Raw genomic sequence first — 20,482 nt, forward strand, 5'->3', positions numbered from 1 at the left:
TGGGAGCCAGCCAGGTAAGGGGAGAGAAAAGCACAGCCCTGGCAGTGCAAACACAAGGTCAAAGGTCAGAGGTGGTGAGTGAGCACAGCTCTATGCAAACTGCAGGCAGGATAGGTGTCAAGAATGTGAGAAGGAGTGAAGCCATCTAATTTGCTAAAATTATTTTTGGAAAATTAAGGAAATGCTAAGTTCTGGTCTGGACCTACTCAAAATCATGAAGTTCTTTTCCACACACACCACCCCCACATATTTCAGTTCCCTTTATGGCTCTAAGCTGACCTCCTCAATCCCTCTGGCAGCTCCTAAGCCCTCTTGGCACTCCTCCAGTCAACATCTACTCTTAGAAAGTGCCAAGGTTGGGTGGCACTGAGGTGTGAATGACTGAGAGGACAGTGTTGTAATTTAGTTGACTAAGATTATGGTACACATTCAAAACACATTTTACAGTTATTTTATTATTAATAAAATTCAAAGCACATATATTTATTTTTATTTGTTTGTTTGTTTGAGACAGAGTCTCCCTCTGTTGCCCAGGCTGGAGTACCAGATCATATGGTTATTCTACATTTAACTTTTTGAGGAGCCACTATACTGTTTTTCACAGTGGAAAACATTCTCAATCTATGAGTGAGGGTTCCAATTTGTCCACATCCTAACACTTGTCATTTTCTTTTTTGTTGTTGTTTTTTGTCTTTATAGTAGCCATTCTAAAGGGTGTTAAGTGGTATCTCATTGTGGTTTTAACTTGCATTTCTTTAATGATTAGAGGTGTTGAACATCTTTTTATGTGCTCCTTATCCATTTACATAATTTCTTTAGAAAAATGTCTTAATTTTTTATTATTATTTTTATTTTTAGAGACAAGGTCTTACTCTATTGCCCAGACCAGAGTGCAGTGGCATGATCATAGCTCACTGCAGCCTCAAACTCCTGGGCTCAAGTAATCCTTCTGCCTCAGCCTTCTGAGTAGGTAGTACTACAGGTCCCTGCCACCACGCCTAGTTAAGGTTTTTTAGTTTCCATAGAGACAGGGTCTTGCTATGTTGACCAGGCTGCTAGCTAGTTTTTAAATTCTTGTTTAGGGATAGGCCCTGGCTGTATTGCACAAGCTGGTCTCAAACTCTTGGCTTCAAGTGATCTTCCTATCTGAGCTTTTCAAGTACCTAGGACTACAGATGCATGTCACCATGCCTGGATAATTTTAATTTTTTTTTGGAGATAGGGTCTGACTGTATTACCCAAGCTGACCTCGAACCCCTGGACTCAAGTGATCCTCCTGTGGCAGACTTCTGAGTAGCTGGGATTACAGGTTTGAGCCACCTTGCCCAGCTATGGAGGTTATTTGACCATCCATTGTCCTTAAAACATTACGCCATCATTGTCGATATCCATAAAAGTTAGAATTTGAGAAATCCTTATCTTTCCACTTCCTTCTTGCATTGTATCTGAGCATACACTGCTTCTTATTCACACGAAGCCCCTGAATAACTACAAAAACTTTAATACCAAAATCAGTCAGCGTCAACTTTTCTAATAGAGGACAGTATATAGACGTCAATAGGTGCCAATGACAGCACTTAACTGAGCACTTATAAAGGGCCAGCCTCTATATGTTGTCATTGAATCAACTCTATAAGCCCCATTTCAGGTAAGTACTACTATTATTCCTAATATATAAGTAAGGACATGGAAGCAAAAAGGGTTTAAAGTATCTTGCTCCAGGTCATCCAGCTAATAAATGACATTCTACGATTTGAACCCAGCTTCCAGGGCCATTTGGAAACCAACCCCTAAAAAAAAACGCCTCCCAGGAACTCAGTGATTTTTTTGTTTTTCTTTTTCTGAGACAGGGTCTTACTCTGTCACCCAGGCTGGAGTGCAGTGGCACAATCTTGGCTCACTGCAACCTCTGCCTACCAGGTTCAAGCAACTCTTGTGCTTCTGTCTCCAGAATAGCTGGGATTCACCATGCTGGCCAGGCTGGTCTTAAACTCCTGACTTCGGGTGATCCGCCTACCTTGGCCTCCCAAAGTCCTGGGATTATAGGCGTCAACCACTGTGCCCAGCTAGAGCCCAGCGATTTTTGAAAGGCCACGTATTGAGAGGTGACAGCGTGCTGACAGCCTTCCCTCGCTCTCAGCGCCTCCTCGGCCTTGGCACCTACTCTGGCGGCGCTTGAGGAGCCCTTTAGCCTGCTGCTGCACTGTGGGAGCCCCTCTCTGGGCTGGCCGAGGCCGGAGCTTACTCCCTCTGCTTGCAGGAGGTGTGGAGAAAGAGGTGCCTGGCGGGAACTGGGGCTGCATGCTAGTTCCCGGTGGATGTGGGCTCAGCTGCCCCGCCAGCCCAGGCAGTGAGGGGCTTAGCACCAGCAGCTGCAGAGGGTGCACGAGGTCCCCCAGCACTGTAGGCCGCCTGCACCGCGCTTGAATTCCCGGGGGGACCTTAGCTGCCTACCCACCAGGGCAGGGCTTGGGACCTGCAGCCTGTCATGCCCCAGCCCCACCCCACACATGGGCTCCCAAGCGACTGAAGCCTCCCACAAGGGGCACCGTCCCCTCTCTGCAGCGCCCAGTCCCATCCACCGCTCAAGAGCTGAGGTGTGCCGGCGCGCTACGCTGGACTGGCAGGCAGCTCCACCCACGGCCAGAGCGCAGGATCCACTAGGGAACCCAGCTAGGCTCCTCAGTCCAGTGGAGACTTGGAGAACTTTTATGTCTAGCTGGAGGATTGTCTATGCACCAATCAGCACTCTGTGTCTAGCTCAGGGATTGTAAATGCACCAATCAGCACTCTGTGTCCAGCTCAAGGTTTGTAAACGCACCAATCAGTGTTCTGTGTCTAGCTAATCTAGTGGGGACTTGGAGAACTTTTGTGTCCAGCTAAAGGATTGTAAACGCACCAATCAGCACCCTGTGTCTAGCTCAAGGTTTGTAAACACACCAATCAGTGCTCTGTGTCTAGTTAATCTAGTGGGGACTTGGCGAACTTTTAGGTCTAGCTAGAGAATTATAAATACACCAATCAGCACTCTGTGTCTAGCTCAGGGATTGTAAATGCACCAATTAGCACCCTGTCAAAACGGACCAATCAGCTCTCTGTAAAACGGACCAATCAGTGCTCTATAAAATGGACCAATCAGCTCTCTGTAAAATGGGCCAGTCAGCAGGATGTGGGTGGGGTCCGATAAGGGAATAAAAGCAGGCTGCCCAACTTGTAGCGGCAGTGTGGAAGTGTTGTACTTTTGCTTTTTGCGATAAATCTTGCTGCTGCTCACTCTTTAGGTCCGCACTGCTTTTATGAGCTGTAACAGTCACTGTGAAGGTCTGTAGCCTCACTCTTGAGGCCAGTGAAACCACGAACCCGCCGGAAGAAATGGACAACTCTGGACAGGCTGCCTTAAGAGCTGTAACAATCACTGCAAAGGTCTGCAGCTTCACTTCTGAAGCCAGTGAGACCATGAACCCACCAGAAGAAAGAAACTCAGAACACGTCAAACATCAGAAGGAACAAATTCCAGACACACCATCTTTAAGAACTGTAACAGTCACCGTGAGGGTCCGTGGCTTCATTCTTGAAGTTAGTGAGACCAAGAACCCGCCAATTCCGGACACAGTATGATCTTTTTCTTGGATGAGCAGAGGCTGTAGAAGTGTGGACCACCCTGCTACATGCCAGTCCAGGGCATGGGTGAGGTGCCACACTTCCAGCATCCCAGTGTGAAGGTGAACAAATGCTGCATGTGGTGTGAGGCCAAGGTAAGTTGACATTTCACAGGCAACGCTAAGAAATCAAGTGGGACAAGGCTGGAATGGTGAGGGGCAAGGTGTGAAGCCTAAACAGGGAGAAACAGGAGAACGCTGAAGAAGGGGGTGGCACAGCAGGCACAGAAGTAGCGCAAAGAGCCCTTGAAGCTTCCAGCGGGCACTGGCAGGGGCTTCTGTCTATCCCCACACTGGGACCTTCAGGCTGCCACTAAACTGTACTTTAAAAAATGGTTAAAATGGGCTGGGCATGGTGGCTTACACCTGTAACCCCAGCACTTTGGGAGGCTGAGGTGGGCCGATCACTTGAGGTCAGGAGCTTGAGACCAGCCTGGCCAACATGGTGAAACGCTGCCTCTACTAAAAATACGAAAATTAGCTGGGCATGGTGGTAGATGCCTGTAATCCCGGCTGCTCTCGAGGCTGAGACAGGAGAACCGCTTGAACCTGGGGCGGAGGTTGCAGTGAGCAGAGATAGTGCCACTGTACTCCAGCCTGGGCGATAGAGCAAGACTCTGTTCAAAAAAAAAAAAAAAAAAAAAAAGCATTTTGCAATGTGAAACTTGAAAGGCTCTGAATGTTCACATTCCATTTTCAGAGTTCAAATGGTCAAGAAAACCTCATAAAAACAAAAACTTCAATTAAATATTTGCTGGGAACTACTGGCCAGTTTTTCTTTCTTCTGATTTGGGTCATACCACAACCCTCATGCAACTAGCTGGAGTAACCATTGTCCTTAGCCTAAATCACTCTGAGCTTTCCAGAGTCACAGCCAGGTGGCTTTTGGGCACAACGCTAGGCACTGCCTGTTTCTGGTAGTTCTAAGGTGGATGTTTTGACGACTGTGATGATTTGTGTCCACGTTTCAGCTGAGACTGTTGCTGCAGAGGTCTTTGTTCAGCATGGCTCTCAGCTGGCATCACACCACACTCTCAATTTACCCATTCATAAATATTTAAGCTCTGAGCTAGGTTCTAGGGATTCTAGGTCAGAGTTCCTGCCCTCAAAGAGCTCATGAGCTAGGTATTTTTAAAAAATCAATAACTTCATAATTGTGCAGACATGTAATCACTCATGGTTAGACCAGAAAGTCAATTAGAAATCTCCATGTATATACATCTTTATATGACGCTTATGTGCCAAGTATTGTAAGAGTTTTGCACATATTAATTTAACCCCCATAAAAATCCCATGGGGTAGATACTCTTAGGCGCTCCGTTTTACAGATAAGGAAACAGGCACAAAAAGGTTAACTAACTTATGTGAGACCATAAGGTTTGTATGAAGGCACACCAGGCTGTCTGGCTCCAAGATTTGGTCATTAAGTACTGCACTAAGAGGCCTCTCATTCGGCTTTTGGAGTAACAACGAACATTACAGGCAACCAAAATCCTAAATGTGAATTAATTGACAGGCTTTTAAGCCAAGTACAAACAGCTGTGTTCATAAATATTATCTTGTGGGAGGAGGGAAGGGGAACTGGCTTAATTTGTTTTGTGGTTAAAGGACTAAGTAAATTTTGTTTTATTATACCACAAGAAATTAGTCCTGGTATTTCTAGTTTCTAGAATAGAAAATTTGTGCTTGTCACTACTCATACCCTTGTTTAGGTTAATTAGGCGCAACAATTTTAAGTCATTTATTTTGTATGAGTAACGTGGCTCTATACACGCAAGCGATGGTTTATGGTTGTAGAAAACTACCCCTCAATGTTAAAAATCTGATTTAGATAAAAGGGATTATTTTCTAAACATGCAGTAGAGTTTGGGAACATTTTTATTATCTTCTGTGAATCATGCATTGAAGAATGGTTGGGCGGTTGAGGGTTCAGACTTAGGTTCAAACTATGCACTAGCACTTCCTGAACCTCAGTTTCCTGGTCTGTAAATTGGAGATAATAACAGTGCCTACCTCATGGGCAAGTGAGGATTAAATGAAGCAATGCATGTAAAAGCCATATAATCAAAGCATGTGGCTGGATGCCAGCTGTCAGTAAATGCTTGGCATTAAGTTAACTGTTGTTGCCGGGATAAAGACTCTCACTGGTGTGGCCAAAGACCTGTGTTCTGAGACTAGGGGAAGGGAGGAAAGCGATCCAATTACTTGTGGACATTGCCCTCAGGCTACTGAAGCCACACAGAATTCCAGGCTGTTTCTCACATCTTTAGTTATGGAACTTCTTTTTCAAAAGATGCCAAAACATTTCCCATGCAGTCAGTTTCTCTCTGGAACTGTGTATACTGGAGAAAGAGGAAGTGTTCAACAGGATTTTCATTTTCTTCCTTTTTCTTCTGGAAAAGGCCCATCTGACCGGCAGAGTGGGGGGGGAGAACAACAGGTGAGCGCCTTTTCATTTTGGGGCTGTTTATTCTACTGTTAACTACTCCCCATATTTTTTCCTTTGGATAAATCATTCTATAAGAGGACAGTTTTGTCAATAATGCACATATTCGCGCTCCCAAAGTAAACTGTGAGTTCTAAGTAAGCTTAACCCCGTTCTGCTGACCCAGGGGTGAAGAAAGATTAGAAAATCTCCCCAGTCAGGTGAACAGGCCCTGGGCTGACAGCTGCATCTGGACTCCAGGCTCGCCCACCCCGGCAGTGACAGAGCAGGATCGCGCAGTAACCTGTCCGCGGGGGGATGCCGCACTGGCTCCTCGCCCTCATCAGCCGGCCCTCCGGGATTGTGCTTCCCAATCAACGGGCCTTCGATGAAAAGTGCCATGGAGGTCGCCGGATCCGCCCAAGTGGAATTCCCAAGATGTTTCCCGGGGAGCAGCCTCGGGAACGCGCCTGGACCCCAGGAGTAGCTTGCCGCCCCGCTGCCGAGCCTCGGACGCCTCTGCACTTCTCAGGCCCGCGACCCGGACAGCGTGCGGAGGCCCCGCCCCTCTAGGCCCTGCTCCTCCCCTCCCCGGCCTCTGATTGGCTGTCCGGCGCGTCAGTCGGTGCCCATCCCCGCCCTGCGCCTCCCCCGCCCTCCCCAGCCCGCCGCAGGGAAGCGAGCCCGGGCGCCGGCGGGCGGCCGTGGCGTCTGACAGACCACTGCAGACCACGGGCGGAGGCCCAGCGCCTGTCCGCACCGCGGCCGGAATGGCGGCGCCAAGGAGCCCCACGCAGGCAAGGGAGCGGGAGCGGGAGCGGTCTCGCGCTCCCGCCGCAGGTGAGCCTGGGGCCGGGCGGGGCGGGGCGGGGGGCGCGGGCAGGGACCGTCAGGGCGGGCGGGGTCGCAGGCGGCCAGGGACGCGCCCTCCTCGGCGGCCACCGACGCTGCCTGGTGGGGGCTGGGAATCCTGGAGCCCGGGAGCTGGAGCGCGCCCCTGAGCCGGGCGGGAGTGGGGCGGGGCTGCACCCCCACTCGGGGGTCGAGCCGCTGTCGGGGACGGGGTAGCATTTGAATAAGGGAGGCCAAGCTGCTTAGGTCGCCTTCCCGGGCAGGAAACGCAGGTTCCTGGAAGAAAACCGGTCTTTGGGGTCGGGGTCCCCTCAGAGTCGCGCGGGGAGCCCAGGCAGCGGCGGAGGTCGCCCCCTGCGCCTGGGAGCGAGCCCGGGGCGCGTGGACCCGCGGGGCCCAGTGTCCTCTCGGGGAGCTCGACGCTGACGGAGGGAGTTGCGTTTCGCGCCCTGCTGGCAGAGGATGTGGCGCACACCTTCGCGGCAGTGGAGTCTTGCTAACAACACAGAATACTCTGGCTGAAAAAAAATTCACCCAGACGGGGGCGGGCGCGGTGGTTCACGCCTGTAATCCCAACACTTTGGGAGGCCGAGGCTGGCGGATCACGAGGTCAGGAGTTCGAGACCAGCCTAGCCAGCATAGCGAAACCCTGGCCAGCATAGTGAAACCCTGTCTCTACTAAAAATACAAAAAATTATCCGGCCATAGTGGCGAGTAGCTGTAGTCCCAGCTACTCGGGAGGCTGAGGCCGGAGAATTGCTTGAACCCGGCGGGCGGAGGTTGCAGTGAGCCGAGATTGCACCACTGCACTCTCAGCCAGGGCGACAGAGCAAGGCTCCGTCCAAAAAAAAAAAAAAAAAAAAAAAAAATCACCCAACAAGGGCAGCAGCACAGCCTGGGAGTTCAGGCGCTGGGTCTCGACGTCTTCACCCGCTGGCTCGGTAGCGGGGTCCGCTCCCCCTCTGAAGTCCACAGACGATGTCTTCCTAACCAGCCCCGAGAAAGATGAGCATAGCTGCTGCTTGGTTTTGAAGGAACACATTCCTGTGTCTATATTTGTCTGGAGCCCACTAGTGAATTTTGGGAGGATGCCGGTTCCCAAACACAGAGTTTGGGCTGCAGGAACTGCAGTGATTATGGCAAATTGGCAGGTGCGGGGATTGCTTATGAATTGCTGTTTTTGGTCCCAGCATGAGCTTTTAATTCACACAGCAAACTGTTGGGTGCAGTGGAAACAGCCCCTTTCTGGGAGTCAGAGGACATCATTCTGATGTGTCCTCATCCATAAAATGAGAGCCTCCGGTTAGCTGATCCAGGCAGCCTCTCCCAGTGGAGAAGAACTCTGTCCTACCTCCCACTCTCAAAAGTTTGGAGAATGAACTGATTTTTTTCAACCTTTCTGCACCTTAGGTTATTATAAAATTAGCCACATATTTCCTATGGGTGTATTCATTTGAACTTTTTATTGTTATTTTCTTTTCTCCTCCCTGCCTTAGTTTGGCAGAGAAACAAAAATTGGAAATAGAGGCAGGAGCACAGCTGGAAAGGCTGGTTTGGGAGGCAGAAAGGTGCCTACTCCAGGCTTAACATCATCACCCGGAATTTTTCCTTTCTTTGCACCAAATTCAATGCATGCCAGCGCTGCGAGCCCAGGGAGAGATTCTTTCCTCTGCTCCAATTGTGGGATCTGCAGTTGGTGTGCAGCAGAGGAAGAATGTGATTCAAGGATCAGATTATGGAAAACTTTTTTCTCCAAAACATAACTTCTGATGACCTACAAGCATAGTTTCCCTTCTTTGCCAGTGGTATTTGGCAAAACAAAAATAAAACCAGTTTTAAAATCAGTTGTCAAAGCTAGTATAGGGACAACTTTTTTAGCTTTCGAAGTAACAGCAAGTAACACTTGACAATAAAACCAGACAACAGAAGAAAACCCACAGAAGAGGTTTTTTTTGTTTGTTTGATTTTTACTATTTCTTCTTTAAAGTGTTAGGGTATGTTAGGATATTGAAAATCATGGACTAAGCATCTCTGCATAATATTATCAGAAAGACTGTCTGAATCAGAATGTTAGATGCATCGAAGAAGCATTGGAAGATCACTTAGTGGAGTGCCCAGAGAAGACGCTGTCATGTATTAGGAAGGCAGGGAGAGGTGGTCATAGAGTGGAATAAGCTCACAGTCGCCAGCCCACCTTAGGCAGACCACTGTTTTTGCAGGGAGAATGTGTGCACCCCACACTCTTCCTTGCTCTTACCACATCTGGCCAGACTGGGGCCATTAACTGTCTTGATTGGCTCAGCTCTGCTGTGGTTCTCTCCACCACTGTCCATCTGTTCAGTGGTAGCATTCACATTTCAGCCATGATTTCAGGAACCACAGGACTCATTGGAGGTTCTTAGGGGCTGGTGTTGGGGGAATAGGGAATGTCCAGTGTGGAACGGCGGACCCACTCCAGCTATACTTGGAGTTGCTCTGCTTTTTTGTTTCTGTATACTTTTATGTTTGTTTTGTTGTTTTTTGCTGTTCTAGGTAAGGTTTTGTTTGGAGGAAAGAGTTTAATGCTAAATCAAAAATTTAAAAATAATGGTAATGGCTAATGTTTTTTGGTGCTGCTTGTGTCTTAGTTCATTTACTACATGGAAAATGCTTAGAAGTGGTTGGTTGTGGTTCTGAGTAAGCACTCAAATGTTAGCTGCCACTACTATTATTGATATTACCTTCTACTATGAAGTAGCTGTTATTTTTCAACCTTATTTTAAGAAACCAAGTCACACACAAACTTGTACAAGGTTACCCACCTCCTATGTAGATGTGTCTGCTAAATGAAAGGTATATTCCTCGATATCCTGAATTTTGTTAATCCAAAGCCAGTCAAGTAGGCACAGCTGTATGTATGAAGCAGATGTTTCTGAGCCACCATAAGCAGGCTTTGGCATGTTCCCAGGGGGCAGTGGCAGGTAATCACTAGGCAGGCAGGTGAATTTACCTGGTGGAACTTCTGTGTTCAAAAGGAGAGTAGGCAGATGGAACTGTTAAAACCCAGTGATTGGTCGGATGGCAAGAGGAGCGATGAGAAGTGGGCGCAAGCATTCCCTCCGCATGGACTGCTGAAAGTGTGCTGAGAATTGTGACCTTATTCTAGAACAAGTGCCTTCAAGGTCTTTACTCTCGAGGAGAAGGAGGAGTAGAGGGGGCGCTGGTGGTAGAAAGTGTGTGCCAAGGAAAAGAGGCGTGAGAGCTGCTAGTTGTAACTGTCGAGAGAAATATTTCCCTTTTTTAAAAAATAGTTTGAGGGCTGTGGGGGTAAAAAAGCATTGCAGTTAAATGCACCCACAATAGAATACTTAAAACCAAATGGTCCATAGTTGATTTTGTTGTTGTTGTTGTTTTGCCACCCATTTGTCCTATTATACTTCTACTCTTACATTTCTATGAGATGAATAAATATCAAATAGAATGTAACTTTTCTGGTACCAAGTATTTTATCTCAGTAGAAAGTCTTGACTGGGTATAATTATTAACTTGAAAATGACCTTTTCTCTGGCTCGGGTCTCAAGGTAGACTTAGCTTCATCTGGGAGGCCTTGGCTGACTCTCTGGCCTGGAGTGGTGTGGTCTCCTATGTGCCTGTAGCACCCAGTGCTTGTCCCTGTCACAAAAACAGTTGGCATTTGGATTTTCTTTAGGGTGCTAGATGCGGAGACACTGACCATAGATAATGTTATATGATCTTTACAATCACCACTCTGTGATGCTCACAACGGCTACAGAATTTGCTCAAGGCTTCCGCTAGTAAGTGGTGGCCAGGGTAAGCCCTGGCATGGGACTCCACTCATAACAGATTCTTAACAATCTGTCTGCTTCTGTCACGTGAAACAGAGTTCTAGCTTCTACCTGAGAGCTCTCCATAGTTTCCAAGGTTACCTTATTACATTTAAGCTGTTCTGAATTAAGGTTGGGTTAACATTTGTATACTGTTGTTATTGTTTGAGACAACTCTTGCAGGTCTGGGTACAGGAGGAGAGAGGTAATGAAAAAGTTTTTATTACTGGGCTAAAACTTCCTAGCTTAGTGGTTCCCCATGCGTGGCTATTAAAGTCTCTACTTAATTTTTAGAGGAATTATTGGATTAGTGTGTTTGGTTAGTAAATCCTTCCATTCTCTCCTGCTCGTGTGCGTCCTCTGGTACATGTTCTGCTACTTGGTAAGACAATCTGTTTTCAAAATGAGGTTGCACACACATTTATCTGATTTGTAATTAATTTAATGGAAGAACATTTAAATGGTACTTCTGAATAAATCAACAGAAACTTTTTGTGTATGTTCTCATTTTTCCAATAACCTTTTATGCTAGTAATAGTCCATTTTTCTACTTTCCCATTTAATTGGAGCCAGAATAGACAGGTGGCCTTATGTTTAAATTAAGAGGATGATAAAATGTTTATGTTCATTTCTAGGAGACAAAAGCCTGTTGCCTGTTAGTACTGTTGCTGGGATTCCTAGGTAATAAACAAAAATCCCAGAAACTGTAGCACATAAAATGCTATGCTTGATGAATCTCTAAATTAAGAATTTAATAGTAAATCTTTTGTTGTTGATTTAACCATGTTACTATGACATCAAGTCTGTAGAATTATTGGATAAATAGACACAAAGTTACCTAAAATACCTCAGCTCTTTTTCCTCTTGCCATTTTATTGGTTATTAATGAATATTAGGGTGAGTCTTCTAGCAGTGGGAGTGATAAATACCTCAGCTCTTTCTCCTCTTGCCATATTATTGGTTGTTAATGAATATTAGGGTTAGTCTTCTAGGAGAGGGAGTGATAATGTAGTTGGAAGTCATTCTCAAGAGAGTCTTCCCTCAAATCAGAAGTGAAAATCTCATTACACATCAAGCATTCACTGTTTCAAAAAAAAAAAAAAAAAAAGAAGCATACCTCCCTGTCCTGTACCCACCACAGTGGAGATGAGCTCTCATCTCTTTCTAGGCTTGGGACAGCCTCAGTGGGTACAAACCAGTTCCAAATGGCTTAGGAATGGAGGTGGGCAGTGGAGCTGATGATGGTGGAAGCTCATCGGAGCGTGTGCTTTGAACAATCTGTGTCTGTCCTCTAAGCCAGGGCATAGACTGTTCTCTGTAGCATTTAGTCTCCAAGTTTAAGAGAAGTGAACTAAATTCCTTCTTGCCTGGTAATGAGAGAATCCGTCCCTAGGTCTTAGAATAACACCTGATACTTTGGGGTTGTATTTTTTGACCTGTGACGAGAAGGCCTCAACTTGCTTGTGAACTATCTAGAGTTAAGAAAGACTGGGTGCTCTGTGTCTTCCGAATGCACCACTTGGACAGGCCGAAATGCTGCGGAGCAAGCAGAATGGCTGATAGGAAGGGGAAGTGGAAGAGATGGCAAGCCAGTGCCAGCATGGGCTGAATGTAACCAGTCACCGTCTAGATAGGAAGGGCTGGTGGCACTCGTGTCAGTGAATGAGATCAGCAATTTGTCATTTTACTTGGCATTCACAAAATGAACTTGGAGTTTGGTTTGTAGCTAAGGTTAGGTTGGCTGCTCAGCTTGAAATGGAAACATAGCCAATGAAATGGTTAATATACATGTCGGGTCCCACAGTTTTGTACCTGAAGCAGTGCAAGGCTTGGGCATATTGATTCCTTCCTAGGAGGATCTAAAGAAAAATCCCTTGAACCGAGAGAGCTTATTAGATCAGTTTTATCCATGGTATATCCCTCTATTTTTGTTTTTTAAGTATTAAATATTTGTTAGACTCAATTTTGGTTAGTTGACTGTCATGATAGAGGACTTGTAGAGTCTGTGCTTGGTGATCTACCTTGTACTGTCTTGTTCTTCACACTTTGCTGCATCTTCTCCCATATGTAATTGATTCATTTGTTTGAATTTTGTATTTTGGAGCCTATTACATCTCCCTTTCCCTCCCAGTCTCCTTGATGTTCCTTTTTCCTTCCCATCTAGCAGCCTTTTTGAAGCTGATTACCACCGTGGAGGCCCTTGTGGAAAAGGCTCTTTATTAGAACTAGCCTTTGGGTCGACTGGTTTCATAGATCTGTAGGACCCAGTATGAACTTCCAAGGGTCGGGGTATTTGCTGGCATTTGTCAAGATCTTATGTATCTTCCATACACACTTAGGGCATCTTTTCTGTGGCGCAAGCTTTGAGTAATGTTTTGAGTTTAGTTGAATGTCAGTTATTTCACAACTATTTCCAATCCTGGCCCCAACGTGACTATTCCTCCACATAACTCTGAAACATATTAAAATAAGGAGGCCTTTGGAGAATGAAGGGAAATGGCAGTTAATGGCCTGGCTTCCTTATGTTTGCTCACAGGGGAGGAAGCTGAGGTCCAGATGGCTCAGCTGTCTAGGACTGGACCCTGAGTTCCTGACTCCCTCAGTTCCCTCCTCATTTCACTACCTTGAAACCATCCTACTAGATGACCACTTCACATTCTCACTTCCTGCTTTGTATTTACATGGTGTAATTAAGGGAAGAGAAAACACACTGGTGGTTCATTATTTCTGACATACATATTAAAAGTCAGAAGGGACCACCAGGATAGAGGCTCTTAGTTAGCATAAGTGTGACGGAGTAACAGAACAGAAATAGGTGAATACATTTATTTCTCTCACGTCAGAGAGAGGTAGCTCCCTAGGGCTGGGATGATCTCCACAGTGTCAGGGCCCCAGGCTCCTTCCACGTTGTTTCTCCACTATGCCTGGCTTCAGTGCTCACTGTCACTTTTGGGTACAAGATGGCTGCTGGAGCATCAGCCATCACGTTTACATTCCAGCTAATAGGGAGGAAAAAGGGCAAGGAACACACCCCTATTAACAAGCCCTTTTGAAAGTTGCACATTCAACAACTTCTTGGCCAGAATTCACTCACACAGCAGTACCCAGCACCCAGGGACGATGGAATGAGCCTTTATCTGAGTAGCCATGTGCCCAGCCCAAAGTCAGGGCTTAATCTCGATGGGAGGAGGAGAGGATGGACCCTGGGGGAAGCTGGCAGTCTCTCTCATGGAGACACATGGACGGGATCCTGATTACATGGATTCATTTCGTTCATTCAACAAATATATATTAACTGTCTATTGTGTACTTAGGCACTCAGAAAGCAGAGTGAAAACAGATTCAGTCCCAGTCCTTAAGGCATTTACTGTCTACACAGGGAGACAGACACTAATCAAACACAAACACAATTGTGTAAACTGTGACAAGTGCTGTGAAAAGGACACCGTGTGCTATGAGAGAGGAAAACAAGGATTTGCTCAAGCCTGCGGGTTGGAAACAGAGAAGTGATGTTTGAGCTGAGAGCTGGAGAATGAGTGGAATGAACTAGGGCATGGTTAGAAGGAAAAATGTTTCAGACAGAGGGAAGAGTACAGGCAAAGCAAGGCAGGGAGGCAGGCGTGAGCTCTAGGAGGAAGTGAAGGCACTCCTCATATTGGAGCAAGAGGAAGAGGTGAGAGAAGAGGGAGGGGTCAGGGTCAGACCATGAGGGGGACTGGGCGTGGGTGATCAACCGTCCCAGCTTGCCTGGACTGAGAGATGTGCCAGTATGTGGGGCTTTCAGTGCTGAAACTGGGAGAGTCCTAGGCAAACCAGGAGGAGTTGGCCACCTTCCCTGGAGGCCAGGGTAATGGTCAGGTTCCTTTCTTCATTAATTTCAGAGAAGTTGGCCAAGCACAGTGGCTCATGTCTGTAATCCCAGCACTTTGAGAGGCCGAGGTGGGTGGATCACTTGAAGTCAGGGGTTCGAGACCAGCCTGGCCAACATGGTGAAACCCCCATTTCTACTGAAAATACAAAAATTAGCCAGGTGTGGTGGCAGTTGCCTGTAATCCCAACTATTGGGAGGCTGAGGCAGGAGACTTACTTGAACCTTAGAGGCAGAGGTTGTGGATCATGCCACTGCACTCCAGCCTGGGCGACAGAGTGAGACTCAATCTGAAAAAAAAAAAATTTTTTTTCAGAAAAGTTCCTTTTTAGATAGGCGTAGCTTCCAGCCATAGAAAAACAACAGCTGTGACTAGTAAAAGTAACCGCTTACTTTGGCCAAAGGGAAACAGGCACAAAACAGACACAACACTTACTTTTAGTTGGATTACTTGACCAGTAAGATTTTTCTTTATCTGGCCTGATTTCTCCTAATGGTAACTTTGGCAATTAATTGGCATCTGATGATGTATTTGAGATAACAGAAGCAGCTAAGGGTAGGGGATGGTCTTACTCCATAGCAGGATTTCTCAACACTGGCAATGTTGGAATTACTGGGGAGCTTAAAAAAGATACCTGGGCCCCAGTTTAATAAATCTGAAAATCCACTGGAGCCAGGGCCAGGGTCCTGGGGGTCTTGATGGAATGCAGATTCTGTTTCCAAGGGGTTTGAGAATCTATAGTTCTAAGAAGTCCCAGATGGTATTGATGTTGCTGTCCTGTGGACTTTGAGTAGCAATGTTCTGTAAAGTTTGATGAGGTTGTTTTTGAAGCCACTGGTCTCCCTTTAGGAGAGCAGATCTACAGGCCCATGTAAAGGTATATGAATCCATGATAGGAGACAGGGGTAAAAGACTTAGGGTGGGGAGGTGGCCAAGGAGGCTTCGGCAGTGTGGTCCCATCAGCAAGATCACACTGAACCCAGGGGGGCAAATCTTGACTTCTCAGTTGGTCCCAGGGGATGGGTGAGAGGTTATGGGGTGAGTTGTGGCTTTATAAGCTACTGAGTGTCACTAGTATTCTTGGTTACAGAAGAATCAGCTCCTGAGGTCTCTGGCTAGGATGCTACCATAGGTAATGACCATTTTTTACCTTTCTGACAATTTGTTAGGGCCCTTTCCAGCTGACATCAGTGGCTAGCAGGATGTGGGTCTTTCCTACAAATGAGAAAAGCCATGGAAAGAGTTTTACATTGTAAAGAGTTTTGCATTGTAAAGAGTTTTGCACAGGAGATGATACATCCATTGAATGTTTAAAAAACAAACCCACACTGGCTGTGGAGTAGAAAACAGAACTGGGGAAGGGAGACCAATCAAGAGGATTAGTAACTATTAGTGACGGTGCCCAAATGATTCTGAGTAATGGAAAAGTCACCCCCAGGGCAAAAGTGAAGAATGGCTTATCTCAAAGTATATCTTTAGTCAACATGTTCATAAATGATTTCTATTAGGATGTGGAAGTCTAATGTTAAAGGCCTGAGAGTTGAACCAGACCACGTGCCACCAAAGCCCTGGCAGGTCAAAGCAGTGAGCCAAATCAGTAAATGAAATCTAGCAGAGATAAATGTCAGGTCCTGTTTGGGTCTAAAGATCCCAGAACTGGCCCACATGATCTGAATAACCCTTTGTTTCTCTTCTCGTGTTCTGAACTGAAAGGTAGATACAGATGGCAGACGTTAAAAATATATTTTTCTAAGTCAGCTCAGTGACATAAAATCCACGTGTCTTAGTTGTGTGGCCAGTTGGGCTTGCTAGCAGTGCCCAAGCTGAACTCTGTCCTAAAGTTCTAGGCCTCCCTCCCAAGGAGAGGGCAGGCCCAAGGATTCCTTCTGTGCGGGCAGGTCTGTGGGGTAAAAGGGGCTGAGCTGAGCATGCCATTTTTAAAAAATCTGCCACTCAGATCAATCTCTCACCTTCAGGAAGGAGTAAAGGTGGTAGTAGGGGAGCCAGAACCCCACCTCCAGGAAGGCCTCTCCACCGGGAAACTTGAGAGTGAGTGAAACCCCTGGCCCTCTCTTCCCTTCAGAAGATGGGGAGACACACCCCAGCACAGGTCCAAAGGGCTTTAAGCTGACAGCAGGTTGAATGTGAGTCAGTGGCTTTTGGGTTGTTTTTTGTAGCTGCGCGGTACAATCACAGGCTGCATTGCTGTGAATGTATCATCTAAAACAGGGTTCAGCAAGCCACAGCCCATGGGTCATATCTGGCCTGCTGTTTGTTTTTACACGGCCTATGACCTCGGAGTGGTTTTTACATTTTTAAATGGTTGGGAAAAAAATAAAAAAATACTACTTCCTGACATGTGAAAATTAGATGGAATATAAATTTCAATGTCCATATATAAGGCTTTATTGGATCGGAGCCCTGTGTGTATTGTCTGTGGCTGCTTTCTCTGTGTAGCTGAGTAGTTGAGACAGAGACCACATGGCCGATGAGACCTAAAATATGTACTCTGTGACCCTTTTCAGAAGACTTACCCCTGATGTAGAATGAAGAAGGTGGTCACCTTGTTGAATTCTGTCCTGGGGATCACACCCAGGACATTGTGTTTGACCTGGGGTCTCACATTAAGTGTGGAATGAGTTTAGAGAAGACTGACCAGGACCACGAAGAGACTCCCCAAAGATATCATGTAGGGACTGGTTGAGAAAACAGGAGCTGTCTAAACTAGAAGAGAGAAAGATGCAGAGTGGAAATGATGGAAATGATAGAACTTCAAAGAGAATTACTCAGGGGAAGGCAGTAATGTACAGTGGTTAGTTCAGAGGGCACAGCTCTACATCAGAACCTGGGGGTTCAAGTTCAGACTTCTACTTGTTTTCTCTGCTTCAGTTTCTTCACCTCAAAAAATGAAGCATTCCTGTGACAGCTCATCAGATGACCAGATCCACAGTGAATTAAGATTCAGCATTTGCCTTAGAGGTGTTTGCAGGCTAGTGGGAAACAGTCATGAATACACTGAACTAGCCTGCAGTGTGGACATATTGCTGAGGGAGCACTCCGGGAAGCCTAAAAGAACAAGTAGAATTCTGCCTTTAGCCCAAAGCATTCTGCAATCCCATGAAAGATGTAAAAGGTCGTCATATGCAAGAGGAATCAGACTTGTTCTTCATAACCCCAAGCAATAGATTCCAGGGTGGTTACAGATCTGAACACCTCAGTCTCTTGCTTAAACTCTCAGAGCCTTCCGTTGCTCTTCAGTTAAACATAAGCCTCGTGAACGGGACCTTCAGGCTTCTCCAGCCTCCCCTCACTTTCCTTGCCTTGCAAGCTCCTGTCCAACCTTGGATCTCAGCTCAGCCTCATGTCCTAGGGAAGCATTCTCCAACCTCGTTTAGCTCAGATTCCCTTGTTACAGTGCTTGTGGACCTGCATTCCTTTCCTCTGGAGCGTTGCCTCAGTGGTGCTCTGTTCCCACTAGGAGTCCGTCTGTCAGTCCCTGCCAGGAGAATCCAGTCGGTTGCTTTTATAATTGTAGCATCACTTGACACTGTGCCTGGCCTGCGAGAGGAGCTTAATCTATGTTCGTAGAATAATGATCAAAGTTGATCAATAAAGAGAGAAACATTCCAAAAAAGGGAAAAAGGAAATGGACTCCCACAGGATGGAGCGAGTCGCCAGCTGAGAGGTATGTAAGCAGTGGTTGGATGACAGATGGTGGGAGATGGTAGCCAAATGGTTTAGATTCGTATAGTGCTTTTTTGTTTAATTTTGTTCCAACCCTGTGCTATCACCACTTTTTGGCCATTGGAGTACCTTCTTGGGGTCATCAAGGCTAAGTGATTAGTCCTCTAGCTAGAAAATGACAGAATGAAGACAAGAGTCCTTTGCTCATTTTTGTCAAATGAGTTGTCTCTCCCAGGCTGAGGTGGCCTGTGTGGTTGGGTAAAGCAGTGGCAGTGCTGGAGTTCTGTGACTCCACGGGGAAGGAATTACAACTTCCTTTTCAGTAGTAGCCTATCCCATCTATAGCTTTTGTGGTTTTTATAGTTGGGTGGATTTTTAACATGCAATGATTAGAAAATGAAACTTACCTTTAAAATGATGGGTTGCATTCAACATCTCTAGAAGATGTGCCCAGTCAAAAAGAAAAACGACTCTGAGCTGTGATGTTATTAAAGAAAACACACACACAATCCTCTCAGTGTTTGGCCAGGAGCAGCTTCCTGTCATATTTATTGATACTTTCAGTTTAGTGGGAGCCTTGGGGGCAGTGTGCCCCATCCTGGGGGGATGGTGCTGACAGCATCAGTGGGTTGCATGACAGCCTACAGTTGAAGGTCTTCGTGGTCATGACTTTCAAGATAAAATCCTCCCACGTGGTGGTCCTCTTTCTCAGTGATATTGATCTCGTAGTTGTTGGTTATTGTATTCTACTAAGTGGAAGACTGTCATTTCTTACTGAGCAGAATTAATACCTGAAATACAAAAGTTCAGAAGGTCCTTTGAGTTGACCATTTCAAGGACTTATTAAGAGGGTGTTTTTTTTCTGAATATCTCCCCCCGTAACTGGTAGAAAAACAACCAACTAATCTATGATTTTGCAAGAACCAACACAGTTTAAACTCACTCTTTCACACTGCTGTGCTAACTTCTAGAAATCTCTTGAATCTCCGTGTGCTCCAAATTATTTAGAAAGCTTGATGGCCTAACAGGATTTGTTCTGTGTGTTTTTCCTTCTGTTTGTATAGTGCTTAATTTATTTGTTTAGACTAATGTACAATATTTTGCTTTATTCTTGAGCTGAGTTTCTCAGAATTAAACAATCAGTTCCCACACTGAAGGCTCCCAGCCTTTCCCTGCAGTCACACTGAGGCCTAAGGAGAAACTAAAAGCCTATGAGAGAGGTGACCTACTGGGGAATGGAGGTGCTCACCCAACCAACTGACAGGAGGACACTGTGTCCCCAGGCCAGGGGCTCCCTGTGGGCAGGGAGCCTGTCTTGCACTTCACTGCCTTCCTGCCTGGCATCCAGCCCAGGGGGGAAGAAGTGTGAGGAATTGGTGAGGGGTTTGGGGAAGGGAGGGGGCAGCCCTTCCCAGCCTGTCCCTGTCTGCTTGTTCCATTGGCTTCAGTTTATTCCTCTGTGCAGCACTTCCTGCCCTTGATTACAAATGACCTAAAAGCCATATTCACCTTTTCAAAGGAAGCAGGGTTCCATGGCACAGCTCAGAAAAGTGTGAAGTTTCCCCAGCACCTCAGAAAGTGTCTGTGTCCTCTGCTTGCTCACCCACCCCCATCTTCCTACCTCTCTTGCCACAGAGAGTGTCCTTTCTCACCCCTCCCTTGAGTTCCTTCCTATTCCATCAGCCTCTCTTCACCACTCTCTCTTCCATCGTCTGCTAACTAACCATAATAGGACATTGAAGCAGATAGAAATACCTGTTGTGTTTATTAAATGTAGTACTTCTACCTTAAGTTCTTTTAGCCAGGTGATTTCACTGTATGTATATTTCTTCACTTTCTCTGCTACCTCAGACATCTAAATTAAATTGCCTTTATGTCCCCCCAGCTCAGAGTTGATGTCCCCGCTCCCTGGCCTGCTCAAGAGCCCTTGAAAGACCACCTCTGTTTCAGCAGAAAGTCAGTGGGCTAGATGCAGGTGACAGAGTCTGTGTGTAGAGAGAAAGTGTAGAGGTACTGATATTGTATATACCATGAATAAGATCAGGAGAGGAAGTAGACAAGGTTGAGGACTATGCAGCTGGCCCATGAGGAAGTAGAGATAGTACAGATTCTGGAAGTTTGAGGCAAACCAGACGCTGCTGAGTTTCCATGAGATAGAGAGACTGTGAT

At 46.3% G+C, this 20,482-nt stretch overlaps 1 protein-coding gene across 1 annotated transcript in view; it reads left to right on the forward strand.

Moving 5' to 3' along the window:
* The first annotated feature begins 6,003 nt into the window (after positions 1–6,003).
* Positions 6,004–20,482, forward strand: part of OTULINL (OTU deubiquitinase with linear linkage specificity like) — a 29,787-nt gene continuing 15,308 nt past the window's right edge. Inside the window, exon 1 of the mRNA XM_009240598.4 lies at positions 6,004–6,924. Within this exon, the coding sequence (XP_009238873.3) occupies positions 6,855–6,924 (70 nt within the window). The 5' untranslated portion in view covers positions 6,004–6,854. The remainder of the gene's footprint in view (positions 6,925–20,482) is intronic.

This window comes from Pongo abelii, chromosome 4 (assembly GCF_028885655.2).
Source record: "Pongo abelii isolate AG06213 chromosome 4, NHGRI_mPonAbe1-v2.0_pri, whole genome shotgun sequence".
NCBI lineage: Eukaryota > Metazoa > Chordata > Mammalia > Primates > Hominidae > Pongo > Pongo abelii.